The sequence below is a fragment of the Aphelocoma coerulescens genome, chromosome 12 (assembly GCF_041296385.1).
Source record: "Aphelocoma coerulescens isolate FSJ_1873_10779 chromosome 12, UR_Acoe_1.0, whole genome shotgun sequence".
In the NCBI taxonomy this organism is placed as follows: domain Eukaryota; kingdom Metazoa; phylum Chordata; class Aves; order Passeriformes; family Corvidae; genus Aphelocoma; species Aphelocoma coerulescens.
Genome location: NC_091026.1, coordinates 16,799,382 through 16,821,308, shown reverse-complemented (window position 1 = coordinate 16,821,308; position 21,927 = coordinate 16,799,382). Strand labels below are relative to the sequence as shown.

Below are 21,927 nucleotides of genomic sequence, written 5' to 3'. Positions count from 1 at the left end.
ATTTGGGGTGTATTAAAGCGAGATGGCTGAAAGAATGCCCTGCAGCTCTTCCTTGTTGGGTTGTGTAACACTTTGCTTTTTGTGCTGAAGTCTTGGCCCTCAGCTGCTCAAACCCCTGGCTGAGTCCAGTGAGTGAGGACTGAGCACACAGCGTTAAATGTCACCCAACTGCTCAGATACCAGAGCCCTGCAAGGGCTTGAATCAAATTGGTTTTCTCATCTTTTTTTAAGCACTTCAAGTATGGAAACGGCTAGAGACAGTGGCTGGGTGACCCTCGCATACAGGGAGGAACTCTGAGCCACGCTGGGTTACATTTCTTCACCTCAGGCTCTGTGGAGCAACCCAGGAGCAACACATGCAGTGTAGAGCTCTCCATGGGGTTGTTTCTCTGAGGAGGTGGATGTTGCTGTGTCTGTGGGACAGGACTCTAATCTTGGGTGTGAGATTTTGTGTCCCATCATGACCATAGATCCTGCATTGTCTTGAGCAAATTGTTTTCCTCTGTTCCCCTGTTCTTTGTAAAAAGGGTATAACAGCACTCTCCTACCTGCCAGGGATGCTGTTTGTCCTCTCAGATTTTTTCCCAGAAGTCCTGTAGTTATTGCAGCCACATGAAAGCACCTTTTTGTCCTGTGTTCTTACTAAAATTGACTCCTGGACATGTGTTTGACACAGTCCTTTACCACCTTGGCTTCATGCACAATATTGATATTTCTGTAGCTCCTGTGCATTCATATTCTGGGTGTGAAAAATACCACAGGTTTTATATAGAGGTTCTTTTGGCTGAACTTAGGCTTTTCCCCTCTCTGAGGGCTCCCTGGACTGCGCATGGTGTGACAGATCAGGACACCAGGCAGAACTTTGTCACTGAGCTGCGTGCAAGGGACACGCAGGGGAGAGTGAGGTGACAGGCACTTGTGCTGCTGATCAGCCCTGGCAGCCTCAGTTTGTTTTGATCAGTATTTGGGAATCACATTTTGTGGGCCAGTTGCTATTTTTGTGTGAGTTGGATGCTGCCAGTAAGTCCCTATTTAATCATCAGTACATTTTTGTGGAGAAAGGAAAGCAAGTAGGATTCCTTCTCCTTGGGCTGCTACATTTGTTGTTGTGGTGAGGGGGATTTTTAGTCTGTTTAAAATACGAAATTCTTGGCAGCCTTGTGGGAGAGCTGAGCTTGAGTCCCAGCATGGAGAAGCCACAAACACCTCTGTGTGTCTGAGCAGGGTCATCCCCATCGGTGTTTGGGAGCCGGCAGGTGCGGAGGTGGTCACGGGGCAGCGCTGGCTGGCAGGGCAGGCTCAAATCCTCTCTGCCAGCATAAAGCCCTTACCTGCCTTAGCAGCTTTAAGCACAACTAAAACCCACCCCAACAAGCACAAACCAGCCTTTGTCAGTCACCTTTTCCTTAGCCTTTGTATTTCTGGCAGGCATGTGTGGGAAACCTGTCGTTCTACCTGGTCACTGGCACAGGCACTTTAGCCCCAGCCCAGGCACTTCCCCAAGCTGGTCCTTGCTCCAGAATGCTTAGCATCATCTGTCCCACCTGCCAGAATAGAAGGGATGTCCTGCTTGCCCAGAGCCCATTCATCTGGAGGAGGCTGTGAGCCAAAGCTCTGCTGGGGTGTCCCATTTCACTCTGAAATAACCCCTGAACCCACACGAGGGGAGGGGCTGCACAGTGTGTGGGTTGATTCTCTGAGCCCTTGGGTTGTATGCCAGGGAACATTGTCTTGTCCACGGCAGGGAACGTTTAAAGCCTGTCCTAGAAATAACAGATTTGCAGAGACAGCTGATAGAAAAGCTGGCACAGGTCTTTTTTTCTAACAGCAGCAAGCCTGTATGAGTTTTTGGGGCTTGGAAAAATTCCTGGATGAGAATTCAGCATAGAAGCCTTCACTTAAGGGTTCCCATTTCTTACTGGAGAAAGGAGTGAGGGCTGTGTTTTGTTGTGGAGCTCTAGCACATAGTGCTGTGGCTTTGAGGGTCTTCCCAGAGCCCCTCCTGATGCCTGAGATGGGACAACATGGCATTTCTAGGTGTCCTGATACTATTCCAATAGAAAGCTTTCTGCAGGGCTCTCCACATGATGGCTTTATAGGCCACCTGTCTTAGATTTAATTATAGGGCAGTAAAACAAAGTGAAACTTTTATATAAATGAGGTTAACAAGCAGCTGCAAAGCCAAAAACTTCTAGAATCAACACTTATCCTGTGTTTAGTCACCTGCATTTCATTGGCCTGATTTTCATTGGGGTATTGACACGGAGTTTTCCTCTGAGATATCAATGCCGACTGCCACCAATACATCCCACACACAGTGATTCCTCACTATGGTTAAGCAGGAACGAAACATTGAATCAAAATCTATTTGATGATGCAGCTAACTGTTATAAATTAAAAGCTGGTGAAGTGAATGCTTTAGGGTGAGGGTTAAAGATGTGTCAGTCAGTCTGCTCCATGCAAAGTGAAAAGAAACTGGGCAAACTGTTCCCAAACTCCCTGCAGAACATAATGGCATGTTGTGATTGATCTGCTGGATGTACAACCAGATAGGGGAACATCTCTGTGATTAAGCAGTTTAGGAGTAACTGGAATTACCAATTGCCCTGGTAATTAGCTGATAAATTATGACGTAAAAGTGTAAACTTTTCATGTGGGTCCTTTAGACAAAGTGCTTTTGAACCTCTCTGAAAGGTCATTTCCTCTGTGTGAAGTGAAAAGAATTTTGCTGATGAAGCACAGTAAATCAGCTTTGTACGTGTGTCTGGCCCATGGTACCTGGGGTGGAGGAGCGGGAGAGGAAGCGGCTGACTTCTGTTTCCTCCAGGGCTAACGTAGTTGGTTTGGATAGTGAGCACCACGCTTCCTCTGCTACCACACCTCAACTTTTCATTATGAAAAATGCTGACGACAAATTGAGATGCCTTTTTTCCTTCTCTTTTCACAATGATGAAAAGCAGTGCTGGAGTGGTGAGGGAGGGCACAAAGCAGGCGCTGCGTTGTCAGGGCAGAACTTTGTTCCACACCAGACAGACCCCAGGAGTGATGCTCAGCAGAAGCATCTCAGGTGTTCTTATGGGTCAGGGCTTTTCAAAGAGAGCTTGAAAACCCGTTTTGGAGCACACTGAATATGTGTCTGTGTCCCTTGACAGATTTAAACTTGTGCACTGGGGATTAACAGTTACCCTGGAAAAGCTTTGCTCTGGCTGCTTTCATCCAGCTGTTTTTCTTTTTAAAGGGATCTGATCTAAGGCAGTGATGCGGCTCATATGTCACCTGCAGAGCTTTGGCTGTGCTGAAACTCCCATCATGTCCAAACCTGGCATGTGGAGGTGTCCCCATGGCTGGGACTTTGGGGGAGCCTTTAGGAGGGCTGGGAACAGGCCTGGCTCTGGGCACTGCCTCCTGACAGCTTAGAGTTAAACTTGGCTCTGCCCACTTCCAACAGCAGCTTTCCAGAGCTCTCTGCCAGATATATTTCCATCTGAGCTCATGATATAGCGTTTTCTGTTTGAGAGATTTCATTCAAACAAAAATACAATTTTTTTTTTTGGTACCACTTCTCCCTCTTCCCTCACTGACAAACTTCACAACCAGACTGTGAACTTCATCTCATTTCCTTAGGGGTGTCATGGTGCCAGTTTCAAACAGTGCCTTCTATTCACAAACCACTTGGGCCTGTATAAATATTTTTCCTCTTCGATGTGACTCAGCTCACAAAATACGTTAGATTTCGAATGTCGCTGGCGCCGCTTCTCAGAGGCAGCAAGTCCTGTACAAAGGTATCACTGTATGAGCTTGCCTGGATAAATCTCCATTTTGGCCTTTGCAGAGAGGCTGGCCAGCTCACTCTGACTGGACACAAGCTGTATGAAAAGGAAAATTAGAAGTGTTTCAGGCACATGCTGGTTTTTCCAAGCTTCATTTTTGTCCTTCTGAGTGTTTATCTCTCTGTCACTCCTTTTTGCTGGCATTGTCACTGCAGCGCTTTGTGATCTTGGATGGACTGTCCATGTGCTTAAAATAACACTGTGCTATCTTTGTCCCCTCATTTTCTGAAAATCAGGCCACCCCTTCTGGAGTCTGCATTGCTCTTAAAACCTCTGAGTCATAATTAGTGATTAGTAATTCTACTAATCTTCTGTACAGATGGAGGCCAGTTCATTCTCAGAGACTGCAAAGAGGATAAAGCTATCAGTGCTGGAATATATTAGCTTAAATAACCTCCCACACACAAATACACATGTACACTTTTCCCCACTAATTGATCTGTCATTCATTTAAACATGCATCAGTGGTGTGTTGGGGAAGGAGATGGGGAGAGTAAGTGTCCTCAAAAAGCTGAGAAGAGCCTGAACATGCTGGTTTCAGCCATAAAAAGTCATCTTTGACAGTCCAGGCAATGCTAGGATTAAGACTGTGGTGTTTCTGTGGTTGCTTTTCCAGCTGATGTGGGGTAGGTGCTGTCCTGGGGGTGGTGCCCCAGTGTGCATCTTCCTGCTGGCCATCAGGCACAGGAGAGTGGTGCCAGCAGAGCTGGGAACGGGGATGGAGGAGTCACTGCACTTCCACCCATGGCACTGCTGGTGATGTGCTGGTTCCTGAGCATCCTGGCTTTACTTTTGGTTGGGCCAGTGGTTTCCAGGCAGGGAGATGTGGGCTGGGCAGAGGGTGTGAGGTTTGGAGCAGGGTGGTGTTTGTTAAGCTGTAGTGAAAGTGGCAGTAATTCCTCTCTCACTTCAAGAAGCACACTGCATCTGTTCACCTTGCTGGGAGGGCTGGGGTGCAGCTGGGGTGTGCTGCATTCCCTGGAGGGTCACCCTTCAGTGAAGGGTCGTGGCACTGCTATTCCCAAACTCAGCTTGCTCCTGCCTCAGAGTTGCAGAGATTTCCCTATGCTCAACTCTAACAGCTTCCTACCTCTTACAGGTGTGCTGTATTTTTTCAAACTCTAATTTTTTAATTAAAAAAAAAAAGTTATCTGTACAGCTGAATTATGCAGCCCTGGTCTGTGTTTGTTTGGAAGCCACAGATCCTCTGAAGAGCTGTGCTCTCCCTTCTCCAGCTATTCCTGTCCCTGTGGTTATCCCAGCCGGCCAGAAGCTGGCACCACCCAGGTAACCTTCACGTCATTTCTCTAAGGAAACATGACTCACTGTCTATTTTCCATCTTATTTTTGGGGCTTTGCAGTCTGTGTTTTGGAGACAAATGGAAGTTTGCTGCTCTGAAATCCTCTCCCCAAACTTACTGCCACCCCTTAGGCTGTTGGTGAGGTCTGGACCAGCTGGCTGGACCTGACCTGGCACCCTCCTGCCTGATGTGGGGCCAGCTTATGGTTTTTTCATGAAACCTGTGATACTGAGCATGGAGAGGAAACCTTTTGTAGTCTCATGACTGTGAGAATGTTGGCTTTTACAAAATAACTTTGGGAAAAAAGACAACTCTTTGTCTGCAGCTATTTAAGGGGTGGTTATTTGATCAAAGATGTTTCTTCTGAATTAAACAAGGAGGGTGAGACACCTCTGGCACCTCACTGCATCCCAGGTGTCTGGGGTAGCTGCCTTCTGGAGGTGTCTGGATTGGTGGTAATTTGGGGAGGCAAGGGGAGCAGGGCTGCCTCACCCTGTGTGATGGGTGGAGCAGGCAGTGCTGCTTCTCTCCCCAGCATTGTTGGGAAGGCTCTGTCTTTACACAGTGCTCTGCAGCTTCATGGAACCAGTTGTTGGCCTCAAACAATGGGTACAGAGCCTCCTGTTTGGGGGACTTTATCTGGGCCAAGGGGCCTCAGGACCTCTAAGAAGAGGGAGCTGCATCTCTGAGGTGTTTTTGTCCAAAGTGTGATTCATTTTCACTCTGGGAAAAGCAAGTTAGTTTGTTGCAGGTGTTGAATTTTTTTTTTTTTTTCTATTAAAAGAAATCCCTGGCTTGTAAAAATTGGGGTGGGAAGGTCTTCATAGCTTGTCCTCTGTGTGCATAGTGACTGCTCAGTTGAGAGCATAAATAACTGAATAAGAGCATTCGGGTTTTTGAAGTAAATGCATGTGTAAATTTGAGACTTTGTGCCTCTTGTGTACCTGCCCGAAGGTCAGGTTGGAATTCTGGAAGTTGCAGCTTCCTGGACTTGGGTGCACAGTTCTTTGTTGTTCTGTTTTTTCGTTTTTCAGTGAAAGCAGTGTCAGCTGTTTGAGTTTTCTTTGAGGAGAGCTGTCTTTGTGCCTGTGTGGCACCTGTGCTCTGCCTGACACAGTTACACAGTTTGTGCTGCTGCGTCAGAGCCGGGGGGTGTGTGAAGCCGTGTGGGTTGATGTGCCAGTGGGGAAGGAATCCGGGAATCAGAACAGAACTCAGTGTTTTGCACACAGAGAACAGCCTGCAAAGGGAGCAGCAGACCAGCAGGCAGATGATTTACTCCTCTACCAGCAGCAAAGTGCACTCCTGTAGACCCAGGAGCAAATTCAGAGTGATGGCCAAGGGTGTAAACTGTGTCCACACTCTTGGTGTCCTGCCCAGAGTGCAGCAGCTCACATCAGAGGCAGCAGACCCGTGCTTTGGAAAGCAGTTTGGGAAATCCAGTGGAATGCTGCACCCGGGGGTGTCTGTTGCAGGGAGGGACTGTGGGGGTGTGAGTGTATGAAGTGAGGGCAGGTGTGCTGAGAAGACAAGCTCTGGTTGTCTCTGTGCCTGTATCCCTTCAGATGGGCTGGTCCCCACTGCCACAGGGCTCAGCCTTGCTCCAAGGGGTTCAGACTGGGGATGGATTGAAGTTTTAGTGCTGTGCCAAGTCTTTACACAAAGGACCCTCCTGTCCCCAGATAGGAGTGTGTGGGGTGGAGGAGCTGGGAGGGGCGATGGAAGCTCCCAGCGAGCACAGAACTGCCAGCGTGGGGGTCCTCAGCCACTGCTGTGACACAGGGACCCTGATCCCACACCGAGCTGTCTCACTGCCCCAGGACTGGCACCTGTGCTATGCTTTTGGTCAGTAACTGCTGGCTTTTCATTCGGTTTTGTTTTATAATAAAGGGGTTAATATTACAGACAGGGAAAAAAGAAAAAAACCAACCCACAGTTGTAATGCTTTCGCATTTTTAACAATCCCATTTCAACCCCATGTGTCCCCTGGCTCACACTGGAAGGGCTTTTGTTTCTGAATCTGTAATCAAAGCAACAAAAGTGAAGGTCACTTCCTTCAGATTATATGGCAACGGAAGAAGTCCGGGATCATGTCTCCCTCCTTCCCCCTGCTTGAAAGTACAGAAAACATGAAGGCTTAGTGCATGCATGCTGGGAGTACTTCTTGGGTGTCTCCAGTCCATTTAAACCAGCAGGGTGTGTGATGTGGAGGTAAGAGGCTGTATTTTAATTTCTGATGCTTAGCAGTGACAGATAATGTTATTTAGTGCTGCTGCAGTGTGTCCTGAGTTAAACATCGTGCAGAGCTCAGAGCTGTGAGCCCCGGAGAGCCGGCAGCCAGAAAGCAGCACAGAGCAAAGAAAGTTTGGGTGGTGTAGGGTGAAACCTTTCTGCTTGCTCTTCTCTTTGCCTTGAAGGGTCAGTCCATAAAAATTGCTTTGCATCTTTTGCACTCCATTGAGGAGATAAGGGGCTGTTTGTTTATCCCAGCATTTACAGCTGCTTTTTCCTGCCTTTGTTGTAAGTGCTGCCTTGGCTGCTTTAGGAAAGGGCTAAATCCAAGCTGGATCCTGGTAACTTTGCTGCAGCTGGAGCAAAGATCTATAACTTCTGGTTGGAGAGAAAACCTCTTTTCAGAGATTACCCTTATGGGCTGCTCTGAGATATGATTTAACCCGAACAAAGCACAGATTCATGACTCCTGAGAAAAGGCGGTCGGCGCCTGGTACAGTAACTCCTTTCAGCACGCAACTATTAAATATCTCCTCATAAGGTCCCCTCCCCTCTCCCCCCCCAAAAACCCTTTTGAAGAGGTGGCCTGGAGATGCAGCAGTGCACACAGAGCTGGAAGGTAACGGCTGCTGAGAAAGAGCCTTTGATCCAAAGCACTTGTTTTGCTTTAAAAGTGAAATATGGAGCCATCCAGATCAGCCCTGCCGAGTGCCTGGCAAGGTGCTGGCACTGCAAATGTTGGCTCCTTGCCTCCACAGAAACGCTGCTCGCTGCCTGCTCCAGCCCATACTCACTGTTGTGACTTCTCTTGGTTCATTTGTTTGCTCTTTGCAATTTTTTAAAGAGTTGCAGATTTAAAGGACTTGTGCTTTAGCCTTCTTTTAAAATTATTTTTCACCTCCTTCTTATTTGCTGTCCATCCAAGGCTGGCATCTGGGTTTCCTGAGAGGCTGTTGCCAAGCATGAGTGGCTGGAAAAGTCCAAGGCGGGATGCTGGGTGCAGGGACCTGGATGGGGCAGGAGAGGAAGAGATTCAAGATGCCTTTAGAGGATGAGGTGCTGCCTCGAGGGGATGGCAGATATTTGGTCACAGCTTGCTCTGCCTGTGTCTCCTGCTTTGGGAGCTTTCCCTCTAAAACCCAACTCAGGGGTGAGCAGGGAGGTGGTGGAGGAGATAGAGGAGCATCCTGTGAAAAGTCATCAGAAATGAGGGAGAGGTGCAGGGCTGGGGAGAGGCAAAAAGGCATAAAGGGCAGGGCGTGGGTCTCCAGGGATGTAAAACTACTCTTCTATAAGGGTATTTTTTAGTCTTCTGTAACTATTCCTGTAACAGGGAAAGCTGAGTTTGTTCGAGTGGGTCAGGGATGGCTTCTGGGGTGAGGTAAAACTCAGGAAAAGTTACCAGAAGCTCTGCACAGAATATCCCGTGAGATTCGTGTTGTAGAGACTTAAGCAAAGAAGCAGGAGATTAACTACTTTGCCTCCTGGTTGAGCAGCAAAGGTCAGGACAGGTCACAGGAGGGCGGGTGGCCAGCCCTGCCCCACGGTGGGCACTGCTTATTCAGGGGCAGAGGATGCTGCTGCCTCTAGGCAGTGCCCCTTCATGGGCTGCCTCTGCCTTTGTTTGGTCAGGTAGCACCAGGAAAGCCCTCTGATCCCACAGGATACTTTTTCCCCCTGAATTCCCAAGAGATTGCACTGGAACAAAACATCACTGTGGGCTGTGTGCAGTAATGACCTGCCTGCAGTGTCTCAGCAGTGCTGGTGATAAGAGCGTCTCCGGCAGACACGAATTTACTGGCTGTGTTCTGCCAAGGAAAGCAGATGTTGGATTTCGTTGACTTGATATTTGTGGTAGATTTGTACTGATTGTTTCCTATTAATTTTCCTGATAGCTTTTTTATAGGATTAGCTGCAGAGTTGCCTGCCTATTCTTTTCTCGCTATTGTTTTAAATGCACTGCAAAGTGGCAGGAATGGTACATCAGCACATGTGGAATGACACGACCTGTTTGAGAAACACTCCCGTTTTCAGCATGAGACGCCTTTAAGGAGAATACTCCTGCAATAAAGGTGCTGATCCTTCAAGAGGATATCTAACCTCTTCCCCTCTGTCAGAGGGATTCAGCATCCATGATAACACTGCCAGAGAGTTCCTGTGGCTTTTGGCAGTGCCAGCAGAGGTGAAATGCTGGCTGGATGCTGCTTGGCAGCTGGAAAGCCTGGGGCCAGCAGAGCCAGGGAAGAGTTTTTAGCAGCAGTTCTTCCCTCTGCCTCCTGCCACCGGGCTGATTGTTGCCTGTGCACTTGAGTGCTTTCATTCCTGTGCTGGTGCACAGTGAAAAACCCCTGCACCCTGTGTGGAATGGAGCAAAGGCAAGTACAGGATAAGCCATGGGTAGCATCAGGAAAGGCAGCCACACTGCCTCATGGGGAGGAGAGGGGTGAGGTTTTTACATTGCGTGCTCCTGATAGGGAGCAAGAAGCTGCAATTCTCCTGCTTATATTTCGTTCTTGGCAGAGGACTTTAACTCCTGGCTGGGTTACTGGATTTACCATTTTGAGGAAGATTGAATTAATTTGTTCCCTGGATTTTAATTTATTGCTTCTCTTCTTGTTTGTTCAGTTTCAGGGGTTTTATTACAGTGTGCTCACCATTATTTCTGAGAATTTTGGGAGAGGAGGATGAGGTTTAGAGCCCCACAACCTGCTCTGGTGAGTGGGATCTTCTAATGACCCCAGGAGGCTGTGCCTGTCATCCCGTACAAGCCATCAACAGAGTGAATGAAAGAGTCCCTTAGATTTGCCATCCCCTGCAATGAGAAATAATAGAATAAATGGGGAAAAGGAGAGTTGCATGGAAAGTCTGTTGGCATGTGGCCCTGCAAAGCCACAGTGCCTGCAGTGAGGGAGAGCACTTGGGCTGTCCCTGTGCCAGACGTTTTCACTGGCTCAGCTGGTGGGGCTTACATGAAAGTCAGTTGATGCTCTGCAGGAGCCAGTTTTTTCATCGTATCTCCAGCTCACATGGCTATTTTAGGAAGGTGCCATGCAACCCAGGGAGCCTCTCAGCCCCCTGTTCCAGGCACTGTGTTTTATCTCCAGCTCATTGCCAAACTTCAGCAGAGCCAACATTTCCATGTAGAGCATCATCAAAGGGGCATCAAAGTGCAAAGCTCGTGCTTTTCTGCAGCCTGTCTCATCTTAAAACGTTATTTCTGTGCACGTTGTTCAGTCATGGCTTTCAGTGTCTGTCCCTGCCTGGCTGGTCCTCAGAAAGAGAACACCCTGAGGCTGGGAATGGCTCTGTACAGTCCCTGCAGTTGCTGTGGGTAAGCACCCCATGAGTGTGCAGAGCCAGGGGGGCCTCTGCAGCCCTTGGGAGGGATGGGGGTGGCACTTGGAGTCACCTGGGGAGGTGACATTGGTCCTACAGGATGGTTTGCCAGAGCACAAAGGATGAAAGATGTAGCCAGCCATTGTGGAGCATCACTGACTATTTAACATTAGGCAGATACTGGCTTCTGTTAAAGGTTAATAGTGAGATAACAAATTATTTAAGGCAAAATCCTGACCCTATTAAAATTAATGGCAAAATTAATTGACTCCACTGGAAACAGGACTTCAGCCAAAGCCGCCTTTATGACTTGAAGATTAGGAAGGAGAGGCAGTATGTCTGGAGACATGGTCTGCCCCCATAAAGCTGGTGGAACCTCTGCCACTGCCCTCGAAGGGATCACTGCAGGTTTATTGTGTCTATGTGAGCCAGACTGTGGTGTCATGGCAGGAACCACTGGCTGCCCTGGCTGGTGTGAGCAGAGACTGGGAAAACACAAGTTTCTGGATCCAGAGCTGACCCATTGGGCATTGCAGGAGGTACCAGTGAGTCCACAGGGGAGGGCACTGCACTGCTCTGTGGCAAAAAAGCTGGTGGAGAGGCCCACAGTGGGGTGTGGGATGGGGCAATGCTTCCCTTCCTCAGCTCTTCACCCGTGGGAGAGTGGAGCATTTCTAATCCCCATCCATCAGTTTCACCCTGAGCACCTCCCGCCATGGGACACTGAGTGGTGGCACCTACACTCGTCAGGAAAGACCTGTGGGTTGCAGATGGGTTCCCCAGAATGTGCATCATGGTGTCTTTGAAGATCTGTGCAGATTCTTTAAAAAGCTTCCACAGAAATGCTGGTAAAACCCCAAACTTCTGTCTGTTATTTTTCTGCTTATTCTGTAAAGTTCTGAGCGACTCCAAGTGCTGGAACATGATGAAGCTTTGCTCTCCCAACAGACACACCAGGAAACTCTGAGCTCATTTAAACCATTATAACTTTTTCCCTCTTCCCCCCAGCTGCATGCAGGCCCCTTCCTTCCAGAAGGACAGGCAAAGGCTTTTATTTTCCTGAGCTGTGCCTGGTTAGGGCAGCTCCTTATTGCAAGACATCCTTGCATGTGATTTCACATTTTGATCAGGCTGTGCACGTTCAGGGGCCAGACATAAGCTGGCTGATTGTACCAAAGTCAGTGAAGCACTGCTGATCTGAGGCAGCTGAGGAGCTGATCCTAAATGCCTTCAGATCCAAAGGAAAAAACCCACCTAAATGCCAATGAAAATGTGAAGTTTAGGGACTTCAGTATTGAGCTTTGAAATCTCTTGTAGGCTTTATGAGTTACAGAAGAGAGGTTTGGATAAAACCCCAGAACCTTTACAAGAAATTACTGGTGACGCTTTAATGGGTGGTTAACTGCAGCTCAGGTAGGGATTTGGACATGAAATCCTTTAAAGTTCCAGGCTGGTGCTCTGGGCTTGTGCACCTGGAAAGCAGTGCTGCTGCCTCTGAGTCGCTGCCAAAAGCAGGATGGAAGCATTTTGGGATGCCCTCATGGCACAGTCTTTGTGAAATCAGTGTGCAAAGGGACAGCATTCTGGGAAAGGGAATTTTGCTCTTCGGCTTTTTGTTATCTGTATTAGTTCCTTCAGTGCTCTGACTGCCTGAGCCACTGTGGTGTGGCTGTTTCCAGGAATAAATGAGCCAGTTTTTATAATCTACGTACTAATGATGTACCACAGTCCAATTCCTCACTTTTCAAAGTGCAGGTTTAAGGCTGTGTGCTGGCCATTTATTTAGGGAAAATGGTTCCCCTTTCTCTCTCATCACTGGATGCATCAGTACAGGTGTTTTTTCCTGCCTATAAAATACCTTTTGGAACCATTCATCTGCTAGTGAAGTTTAATTTCACGTGGTTACCCTGCCAGGAGCTGATGGAAATAATGTGCACAGTTCAGTGCAGCTGGGAGCAAATCCCTGGTGTCACACACGGATGTTTCCAGGAGCACCCAGGCCTGAACAAAAGGGTTTATCTTGGAAGGAAGGAAAGAGGAGAACTGGGGGAAGAGGTTTGCTCCTTCCAAAAGACTTCTCATGGAATTCAGGGTATTAAAGGTGTGAAGCCTTGCTGGAGGTAGGTGGGGGTGGTTTTAAGGCTCCTGCTGATGGGTACTTAGGTGGCTGCAGGACCCTGGCTCGGCCACCCTGTCCCTGGGCAGGTAACACTTTCCCAGTGGTGTGCACACGTGGGCTGCTGAGCCCAAACCATGGCTCTTCCCCAGGGGGAAAAGCTGGGATGCATGCACAGAGCTCTGAGCCCGTCACTGGCAGACACAGTTGCCAGTTTTGTCTTAATTATGTGCAGCTTACATATAATCTTCTCTTCTTTTGCCAGGGAGTTTTTAGGGTTTGGGATTTTGTTTTTGGTTTTCCCTAGACCTTAAAACAAAAAAGGCTTAAAAATAGAAGTCAGTGACAGATAGGCCAAGCGACTTCTTTATAACTTGCCCAGTTCTGGGAGGAGAAATCTGACCTGGAGGGAGTGCAACACATTGGGTTTTGCTCCTGACCCAAACCCTTCATGATTCTCCATTCCTAAGCTTCCCTTCAGGAGATGTGTTATTCTGACAGCTTTTTTTTTGGCTTAAGGGTTTGGGGTTTTTTTTTGAGATTTCCTGTTTACACCCTGTCTAATTACTCTTTTCTTTTTCTCATTTTTTTCCCTAACGGGATGACACACATGGATGTCTAAAAATATTGCATGTAACAACCAGCTTTGCATAGGGAGGATGTTTCTGTCCAAGAGAAATAGCACAAATATCCTGCATGTGCTTTTTCCCAAATAAACATTCAGGCTCAGGATATTGTAGGAAACTGGTCTATGTAGCCAAGAAGTAGGGTTTTTTTCTCTGCATTGCTGATTTTCTTCTCAAAGATGGATGTTGTGGAAAATCTGCCTCGATGATTTTAGGTGGAGAATTTATCATATTTTTGTCACAAAAAAGAGGGGGCAAGATGTTGTTTCCTCACAGCTAATGAAACCTTTATGATAATGGTAATTTGCTATGTAGAATTACAGTCTCATATGCTTTAGTTTCCACACATGGATATTCTGAGAATTCCTCGGTTTTTTCCCTTCATTATCTGCCTCTTTTACTGAAGATCTGTGTGAATCAGATTCTTGCTGACAGCCTGTAAGTTAGGAGAGCTACAGTATTTTGATAGAACTGTGTTTCTGCATTGGACAGTGTTTGTCTCCTTGCAGTCCTCTCCGTTTCTGAGGTTTTGTTGCTTAGTTGCATACAGAGAATACAAGTGACTTTGGGAAACAATAAAAATCCAGGATCCCAGCCTCTCTGTATGGTTTTGCCAAAAATAGGGCTGTGTAATGTCTCTCTCCTAATTTCCTTTTGGGAATGAGATGAGACACAAGGATGCTTCACAAATTTTATGCTGCTGCTTCTTTTACTGGATAATAGCTTAAATATTAGCAGGCTTTTAAAAATAACTGCTAAGATGACCAATTTGGGGGCATGTTGCAAAAATTGTTCATTTATACAGACAATGCCAAGTCAATGAGAATAAGCTGAAAACAGATGTGTGTGTGTATAAATATCTCAAGACTGCTCACACTAGCTTTTGACTGAGCCAGACAGCTGTGCTCATCTCGTGATGGATTGGTCCAACACATAGAAAATCAATTATATTGTTCAGATTAGCAGGGTGCCCTGAATTAAAGATGAAAGAAAATGTATAAGCAAGGACTCCAGGGCTTTGGGTCTTTGAGGAGCCCAGTGCCCTGGGAGTTGGGACACAGCACAAGTCCCTTCCCAGAGCCTGAGGAAACAAACCTGCAAGCGGATGTGCTGCGGGGAATAAATCAAATAAATCACACCAGTGTCATTGGCAGAGTTAAAAACGAGTCCTTTGCTGCTCTGGCTTCAGGAGCTCAGAGTCTCCAGTTGCTGAGCTGGAGGCACCTTTCCCTGGTCAAAATCCATTGATGAAAGTGATGGAAACCTCTTAATGAAGCTCTCCAGCTTTTCTCCAGGCAAGAGGATGGGACCAGATTACTGGTACCTGTGACTGTGCTGGAGAATTGCTGTGGCATTGCTGTGCCACAGTCATGTCACACCTGGGACTGGACACGGCTGGTGGAAGGGATTGACACTCCAAAGCTTGTGAGGTGAGCTTGCAGCTGCAATAACTTCCAAAGCTTTTGGTTCTACCTCCTGTACAGAACAGGCTTGTGAAATGTGAGTATTCTTGTACATCAGAGCCCTGTCTGCACAGGGAGGCAGCTCAATGTGAGGAGAGAGCTGTCTCCTGGAGATGACCTCTCTGGTGGGCGACATTCCTGATGTAGGATGGGCTTGTGCTTCCCTGTGATAGTAATTTGGAGTTATTTATTTCTGATTGTAAGAGCGGGGTAAGCCAAGTGAAGTGCTCTCTGCCCCATCAGGAATGGGGTGGGGATACTTGGAGTGAGCTCCTGCACAGCTGCAGGAACCAGGGTGCTGGTGGCTGAAACTTTGGGTGTGCAGGAGGAGGACAAGGGCTTGGACTGTCCGGATTAACACTGCTTTGTTTGGGGATTGGAGCCTACAGGTGCAAAGCTGGTGGTCAGACCAGCAGATTTGTGTTCCTTGCTCAGGCTGTGATGCCACACAGTGAGTATCCTTGTGTCTCATCCTGGGTGGAGAAGGTGTCTTAGCAGGAATGGGCTGGGGGAGTGGAGGGGTGCAAGCAGCTCTTCTCAGAGCTACAGCCACAGGCATTCCATGGCCCTGGACATTGCTGTCCTGTAGCAATGTGACGAAGTGTTCCTGTGGTGACAGGAGCCCATGGCCACAGAGAGCTCTGGGGACGCAGGTGGGAGCTGCCAGGTCTGTCATAGCAAAGGCATTTCATGGTGCTTTGTCACTGGGCACCTTGGCATCTTCTGCAACTTCTTGACTGAACTTCCCAGTGCTCTGGGAAGTGGATGTGTGAATTCTGAGAAAAGATTCCTGGCATCTCAGGTTTTAAATGTTGTCTGTATATCTGTAAATCAGACTTCTAAGCTGTTTCCTTATGTTGTGTCATCAATAAAATCAGGGATAATTATATCTCGCCTATCTTCAGGGGTGTCATGAGGTTTATTTACTTTTGAGGTGCTTTGCAGTTACCTTGGATAGCTGAGTTGAAGCACGGATGATGCTTGGTATTTCTTTTATATTTTAATCCATCTAGATACCTTTCTTTCTCCTCAGCATGAGGCTTTGTGGATGTGTTTGCTATAATGAAACCTTTTTTACTTAACAACAGACAACCGAGGCAATTAAAACAGTCAGAAGTGATTAATGTGATTTCACTGGGTGAAAGCTAAAGCAGCTCGCAATTAAATAATGGCAACCCTCGTGCTATCTCAGAGCAACAGATGGGGAATGATTTAAAAACACTATTGGATCAGACACTTCACAGCAGGGGCAGATTGGTAACAGTGTGTCAGAGCCAGAAATATGCTCCACCTTGAAGGGTGCGCTGATGAAATGATTAATTGATGGTAACACGCGACTTAGTTATGAGCCTGCCGTGGCAGCACTGCAGCTCTCAGGAACAAATGGACCCGGGAGTAGATCATAATGGATTTAAGGGCTCTGGGTGCCGTGTTTGGACAGCAGATAAATATCAGGGACTGTGCTGTAAGCTGGAGTTGAGGTGGTGCAGCTTTTCTTCCAGAACCCGAAGGATGAAACTCTGGAAGTGGTACCTTGCTGGGAGTGCAGGGCATGGGGGATGATGTTCTGCAGGGTGCAGCCCCAAGGGATGCAGGGGTGTGAGATCGCTGCTGTCTCCGGGGGGGGCGCAGCCCTGTGCTCTGAACTCCTGCGTGCAAGTTATGCCACTCCTCATCTGGCACTTCTGTACAAATCCATGTTCGTAGCAGTCAGACAAAGGGAAAGGAAGGGATTTCTTTCCTCTAGACTCGCTCTGCAAACGGTCCTTGTACCGCTGTTGCTGTTTTGGTGGGCGGTGTGATGCTCAGCAGTGCCATGACTTGCTAGTGCTGGGGCACAGATGCTGCAGCCCAGTTTTCCCGGCCACTACAGGGAGTTGTGCCTGCAGACGCTCATCTCTGACCTGCTTGCAGAGCTCCTCAGGAGGGCACTCCCTCTCGGCTTGTGGTCAAAATGAGCCCAATTAGTTGGAACAATGAAGCTTTGTTAATTTGGGTGCTTGGGGCAGAAGGGCTGGCTGGTGACAGAGGCGCCTGTGTCTCGGCAGCCCTCACTGTGCAAACGGGGCTGCGCTGGGCAGAGGTGGGAGGTCTCTTCAGTTCTACTGGAATCACGTATAAATCGTGTTTATTTTTAAGTCTTTGTAGGGCTTGGGTGTGCAGCAGCATGCACAGGGGCAGGAGGTGATGAGAGGTGCTGGTGGCACTAGAGCTCAGCGCTGTCCTTGTCCCTGTCCCAGCGGAGCCAGAGGGATGTGAAAGGAGAAACCATTGCGTGTTACTGTTTAATCCCTCTGGGAGCCCCTGTCTAAGCAAACCACCCCCGGCCTCTGCTCACAGCTCACAATTTATAGTCGGCTGGAAGCTTGTGCTGTCAGGAAAGTGAGTTACTTTGAGGCTGGGAGAATAAATATGAAAGCCAGGTTTCCTTCACCAGCTCTCACCCGGAGAGTGTTGCAAAGCTGGTCCTCACTGAAGCTGCTGAAAGGCCCAGAATTAGAACAGATATTAAATAATGTAAAAGCTTTCATTGAAATGTATTAGATTTCAAAGGGCAGATATTAAAAGGGCATAATGGGCAGCTATTTCTGAATTGCTCGCCTCTTAAAGAGAGGCAGACTCTTAGTTTGCAGGAGGTAAATGTGACATGAAATAAGTGGTTCAGATATAGCATCAGAGGTTGCAAAGCTCATCCCATTCTTAATCCCACAGTTCAAGCACCTTCCTGATGTGTGCAGCTCCTATGTAAGAATCCTATGGAGGCAATGACTTCCAATAGTTGTCCAAGGGAAAATGTTAACTTGCTAGTAAAGACTTCGTCTGCAGGGAGGGTTGGCTAGATCTGGGTTTCATGGGTCGCTGGTCATCTGCTTCTCACCAGAGCAAAAGGCTGTGGGTGTGGCACTGGCCAGGCTGGCTCATCCTCACATTTAATTCTCACAGCATTTATGGGTTTTTTATCTGATCCTGAGTGCTGATAAGTACCCTTAATTCCAGCTTGAAGCTTACAGGAGCTGAGAGTGCTGAGGCAGCTCCCCAGATCGAGTCCTCGGAGAAGGACTCTCAGCTCGGATATGGAGTCAATTCCCTTATCCATCAAAATCAGACACTTGCTTCACACTGTCCTTGTCCCCAAGCCTCGTGTGCTCTGGTGCAAGCCAGGAAAGCCAGGAATCCCACCCTCCTGACAGGGCTGTGTTGCTGTCTTTGCAGATGACCGAGGGCCGGCACTGCCAGGTGCATCTCCTTGATGACAGGAACTTGGAGCTGCTGGTTCAGGTACAGACCTTGCTCTTTTGGGGACTGGAAGCCAGTGCCAGATTTCTCTGCTTACTTTCTTTTAGGAGCTGAAGTGGGGATTGAAGTTATACCTCTTACTATAAAATCTCACAGGAGTAGAATAAGCGTGCTCAGGCATATGTGCTTCTCCTGACATCTGGATTATCTGAAGGGTTTCCCTGTGCATCGTGGGCAAAATGTCTGCACTTCTACATTCAGCTTTTGCTTTCACCAAAATTCATTAAGTATATTAAACACACCCCTTGTGGTGGTGTTCTTTTTGTCATTTAGATGGGAAGAAAACCCTGTGGTTTTGAGGATGTTTTATTCCCATAACAGAACTCAAAGCATGAGATCCTCCACTGCACAATATTTTCTTAATTGAAAAATCCTTCCTGCTCTAAGTGTGGGAAAGCCTGGGATGCTGCCTTCTACCCCAGGAAGAGGAAAGCAGCACTTAGTCTGGGCTCTTCAGCTTAATGTCATGGATTAAGCACAGAATTGCCTTTCCATGCTCCACACATCCCACACAGCTCCACAGAGACACCCTGAGTCTGCTATGTCACTTCTGGATTGAGTTGTACAACAGGTTTTTAGTATTGCCATGTGTACTCAAATGTCAGTATTTGCACAGAATTTTTTTATTTTATATTAAAAGCTATTTTTTAAAAATAAGCTATTAATATTAAAAACTGTTTTTATTCCTTCAATAGCCCAAACTTTTGTCTCGGGAGTTGCTGGATCTGGTGGCCTCACACTTCAACCTGAAAGAAAAGGAGTATTTTGGGATAACATTTATCGATGATACGTGAGTGTGTTTATTTATTTTAAACAGCTGTGTCCTTATTGCAATGTAAAACCTTATTTCTGAAACCGTGGCAGCTTGGCATGATGGAAAAATGACTTCTTCTTTCAAAGAAGAAAGGTTTTCCTACCTTGTACTTGTGCTGCTTGGCTAGGGAAAGGGGAAGGCACAAAACAGAAACTATTTGGGAAATATCTTCAGGCACAAACCAGAGGATCCCTGTGAAATACTTTCCTGATGATTTCACATTTCTTATTTGTCTCACAATGTGAAAAAACTGATTTCCCATGTGAATACCCTCAGCTTTCCTCCTCTGCACTTTTAGTAACAACAAAAATGTTTTGCATTTATTTCCAAAATGAATTGCTCCTACTGCTTTTCACCTGAATCTCAAATGTATTACTGAGCATTTTAACCCCAAATTTCCCGAGCAGAGTGAGCTACGAGGTTAGTTCTGCCCAGGAGCCACTCTCCTCCCGCTGAGCCTGGGCGCGATGCTCTGTCCGGGCTCCGGAGCGCTGTGGGAGATCTGTTCCATGGCACTAACCCAGAGTCAGCTGGGTTAATTGCAATCTCACCTGGTGTTTAGGCTCATATCTCAGCAGGGCACTGAAATGCTTCCCCACATCTGCTGGGTGCAGGGCCAGCGTCTCCAGAGGAGTTACCTTCAGCTCCCCCAGAAAAGATGGAGCAGAGGTGCTTAGGGCAGTGGGGACACAGAGTTGTGCACTAATACAGCCCCTAAATAAACCTCTTGTATAATGAGAATAGCTTCAGTTCCTGCTCGCTTTTTGTGCAGTCCTGGATGGAAGGCTTCCCCTACAAATCCTGTCAGAGCCGTGTTTGGGGCCGCCCTGGGGGGCACATCCCACGTACAGGTGCAGGACTGGCCCTGGGGACACGCTGGAGTTCATGGAGCTGACAGGAGCTGCTCCCTCTGGGGCCCTGACCCCAGCACCGTGGTATTTTTACCAGCCACTCGCATCTTGGGCTATCCCTAGAATATTTTTGCCACATCCTTGTCCTTCCACTTGCTGGAAAATACCTTCCCCCAGCTCTTGTGTAAATCCCTTGAGGATACTGTTTGTACTTGGCTTATTTTTTCCCCTAGAGGAGCTGCCATGAAATTCTTCTGGATGTTTTTGGTTGCTGGCACTGAGTCACAGTGAGGTTTAAAGTGCTGCCAGGGGATTATCTGAAAGCTGTTGGCTTCCCCAGAAACTCCAGTGGGATTCTAGCGCCTGCCTTGGTGTATGCACAGGACTGGGTGCTCAGAGGGAGTGTGTGGCCTCTGGAGGGCACCCATGGCTCAGCCTTTCAGGGTTAAGGGTTAGGAAAAAAAAAAGGAAGTCATTTGATGAGATGTTTGCCTGCCTTGGAGCTGAGTCTTCAACTTTTTAAAGTAACACTTGGAGTAAACGAGGGCACTGAAGAGAACCAATTTCTGTATTTTCCATCCCAGTTTTTAACCTTCTCCCCGACCTGTTTCCGTAGAGGTCAGAGCGTCTGGCTGCAGCTGGATCACCGTGTCCTGGACCATGACTTGCCCAAGAAACCAGGGCCAGCAACTTTGTACTTTGCCGTTAGGTGAGTAATTGTTTCCACCAAGCAAACATTACCACTTGGGTTTATTTATCACCAGGGGGTTTTGTTTAAAATAACTGATTACAGATTTGATAAAGGAAATAAATGTCAAAGCAATGTGTTATTTTTAGAAGGAGATTAGGCCCTGGCTACGTGCTGCTCTCTTTTGTATTTCACTATGAAATAAAGTAGGTTGGAACCTTCTACTTTTTAAACTGTTACTAGGACATTATTCCTAGGGTGGGTTTGGGGTTTTTTTTTGTTTAAAACCTTGTATTTTAAGTATCTTCTTTGCCTGACTTGTCTTTAAATGTGCTAGCTTGCAATATAGTTTATTTAAACAACCATACTTACTTTTTTCCTTCTGTTTACCTAAGGGTTGTCTGTACTTTAAAGGGATTGCTGATGGCTGTTTTGCTCACAGCTTAACCAGTCCCCAGGAAAGAATAAAATCCCTGGCAAAATGATGATTTTGGCCAATGTAATTGCATTACTTTAGGGCTGTTGCTGGCAGAGCTCCGCTGGTTGAGAGCCTGAAAAAAACGCACATCCTACGAAACAGAGCTGTGCTGGCAGGAAAGATCAAGCATCATATTCTTAATATTGTTGGAGTTTTTGTTTTCCTTGCAGTCTATGAGGGAAAATGAGAGCAGACTGACCTCATTTGCTTTTCAGATCTGGGTAAATTTATGCCTTGTGTGCTTAATTATTTGAAGCACTTCCAAGGCAGAGCCTCTTGTGTAGCTGGGTCAGTCGGCACCGTCGCCTCCCCATGTCCCCCATTGGTCATCAAGGGAATGGGACAAACAAGTGGCACTTTGTTCTGGCTGAATACGTGCTGATGTGTGGTGGTGTTCAGAGCTCCTCTTCCACACTTAACAGAAAGAAAAAGCTCCATTTATAAAGGGATGATGCGCTCCTCACTATATTTACCATGTTTGATCAGGATCTGGGAGGTTAAAGCCTATGGCAGCCCAAGAAATCTGTGAAGGCAATCCTATAACCTGAGCATTCTGTTGGTTGGAATTTTTGGTGTTTGCTTATGGTTTTCATTTTGGCCCTCTCTGTTGCAAGATGGTCCTCAGGAGGACAAGCTGTGCAGAGACTTGGGCAAGAGTTAATCTGTGAGGAGTGGGCTTGGCAAGATCAACTTTTAGAAGGGAAATTTTAGCCTGACTCCTCTGGGGTCATGAGATCCAAAACAGGCAACCAAGGAGGTGGACAGTGAGATGCAGAGCAGGAGGATACAGAAATAATTAACACTACAGAAACTGCCTGACCCATAGAAAATAGATAATTCCAGCAGAAAAGCCACTTCAAAACCTGCAGTTTCCACTTGCATTACTGGAAATGGA

The 21,927-nt window shown here is 47.3% G+C and overlaps 1 protein-coding gene across 4 annotated transcripts in view; it reads left to right on the top strand.

The window, feature by feature from the left end:
• The window catches only part of FRMD4B (FERM domain containing 4B), a 92,662-nt gene that overhangs the window by 15,675 nt on the left and 55,060 nt on the right, over positions 1–21,927 (top strand). For 3 of the 4 annotated variants that reach the window (XM_069027627.1, XM_069027628.1, XM_069027626.1), the window contains 3 exons: positions 18,118–18,183; positions 18,897–18,991; positions 20,483–20,575. In XM_069027627.1, coding sequence (XP_068883728.1) covers positions 18,118–18,183; positions 18,897–18,991; positions 20,483–20,575 — 254 coding nt within the window. Of the gene's footprint in view, positions 1–18,117; positions 18,184–18,896; positions 18,992–20,482; positions 20,576–21,927 lie in introns of those variants that run through there. The other variant, XM_069027629.1, reaches the window with a different exon arrangement.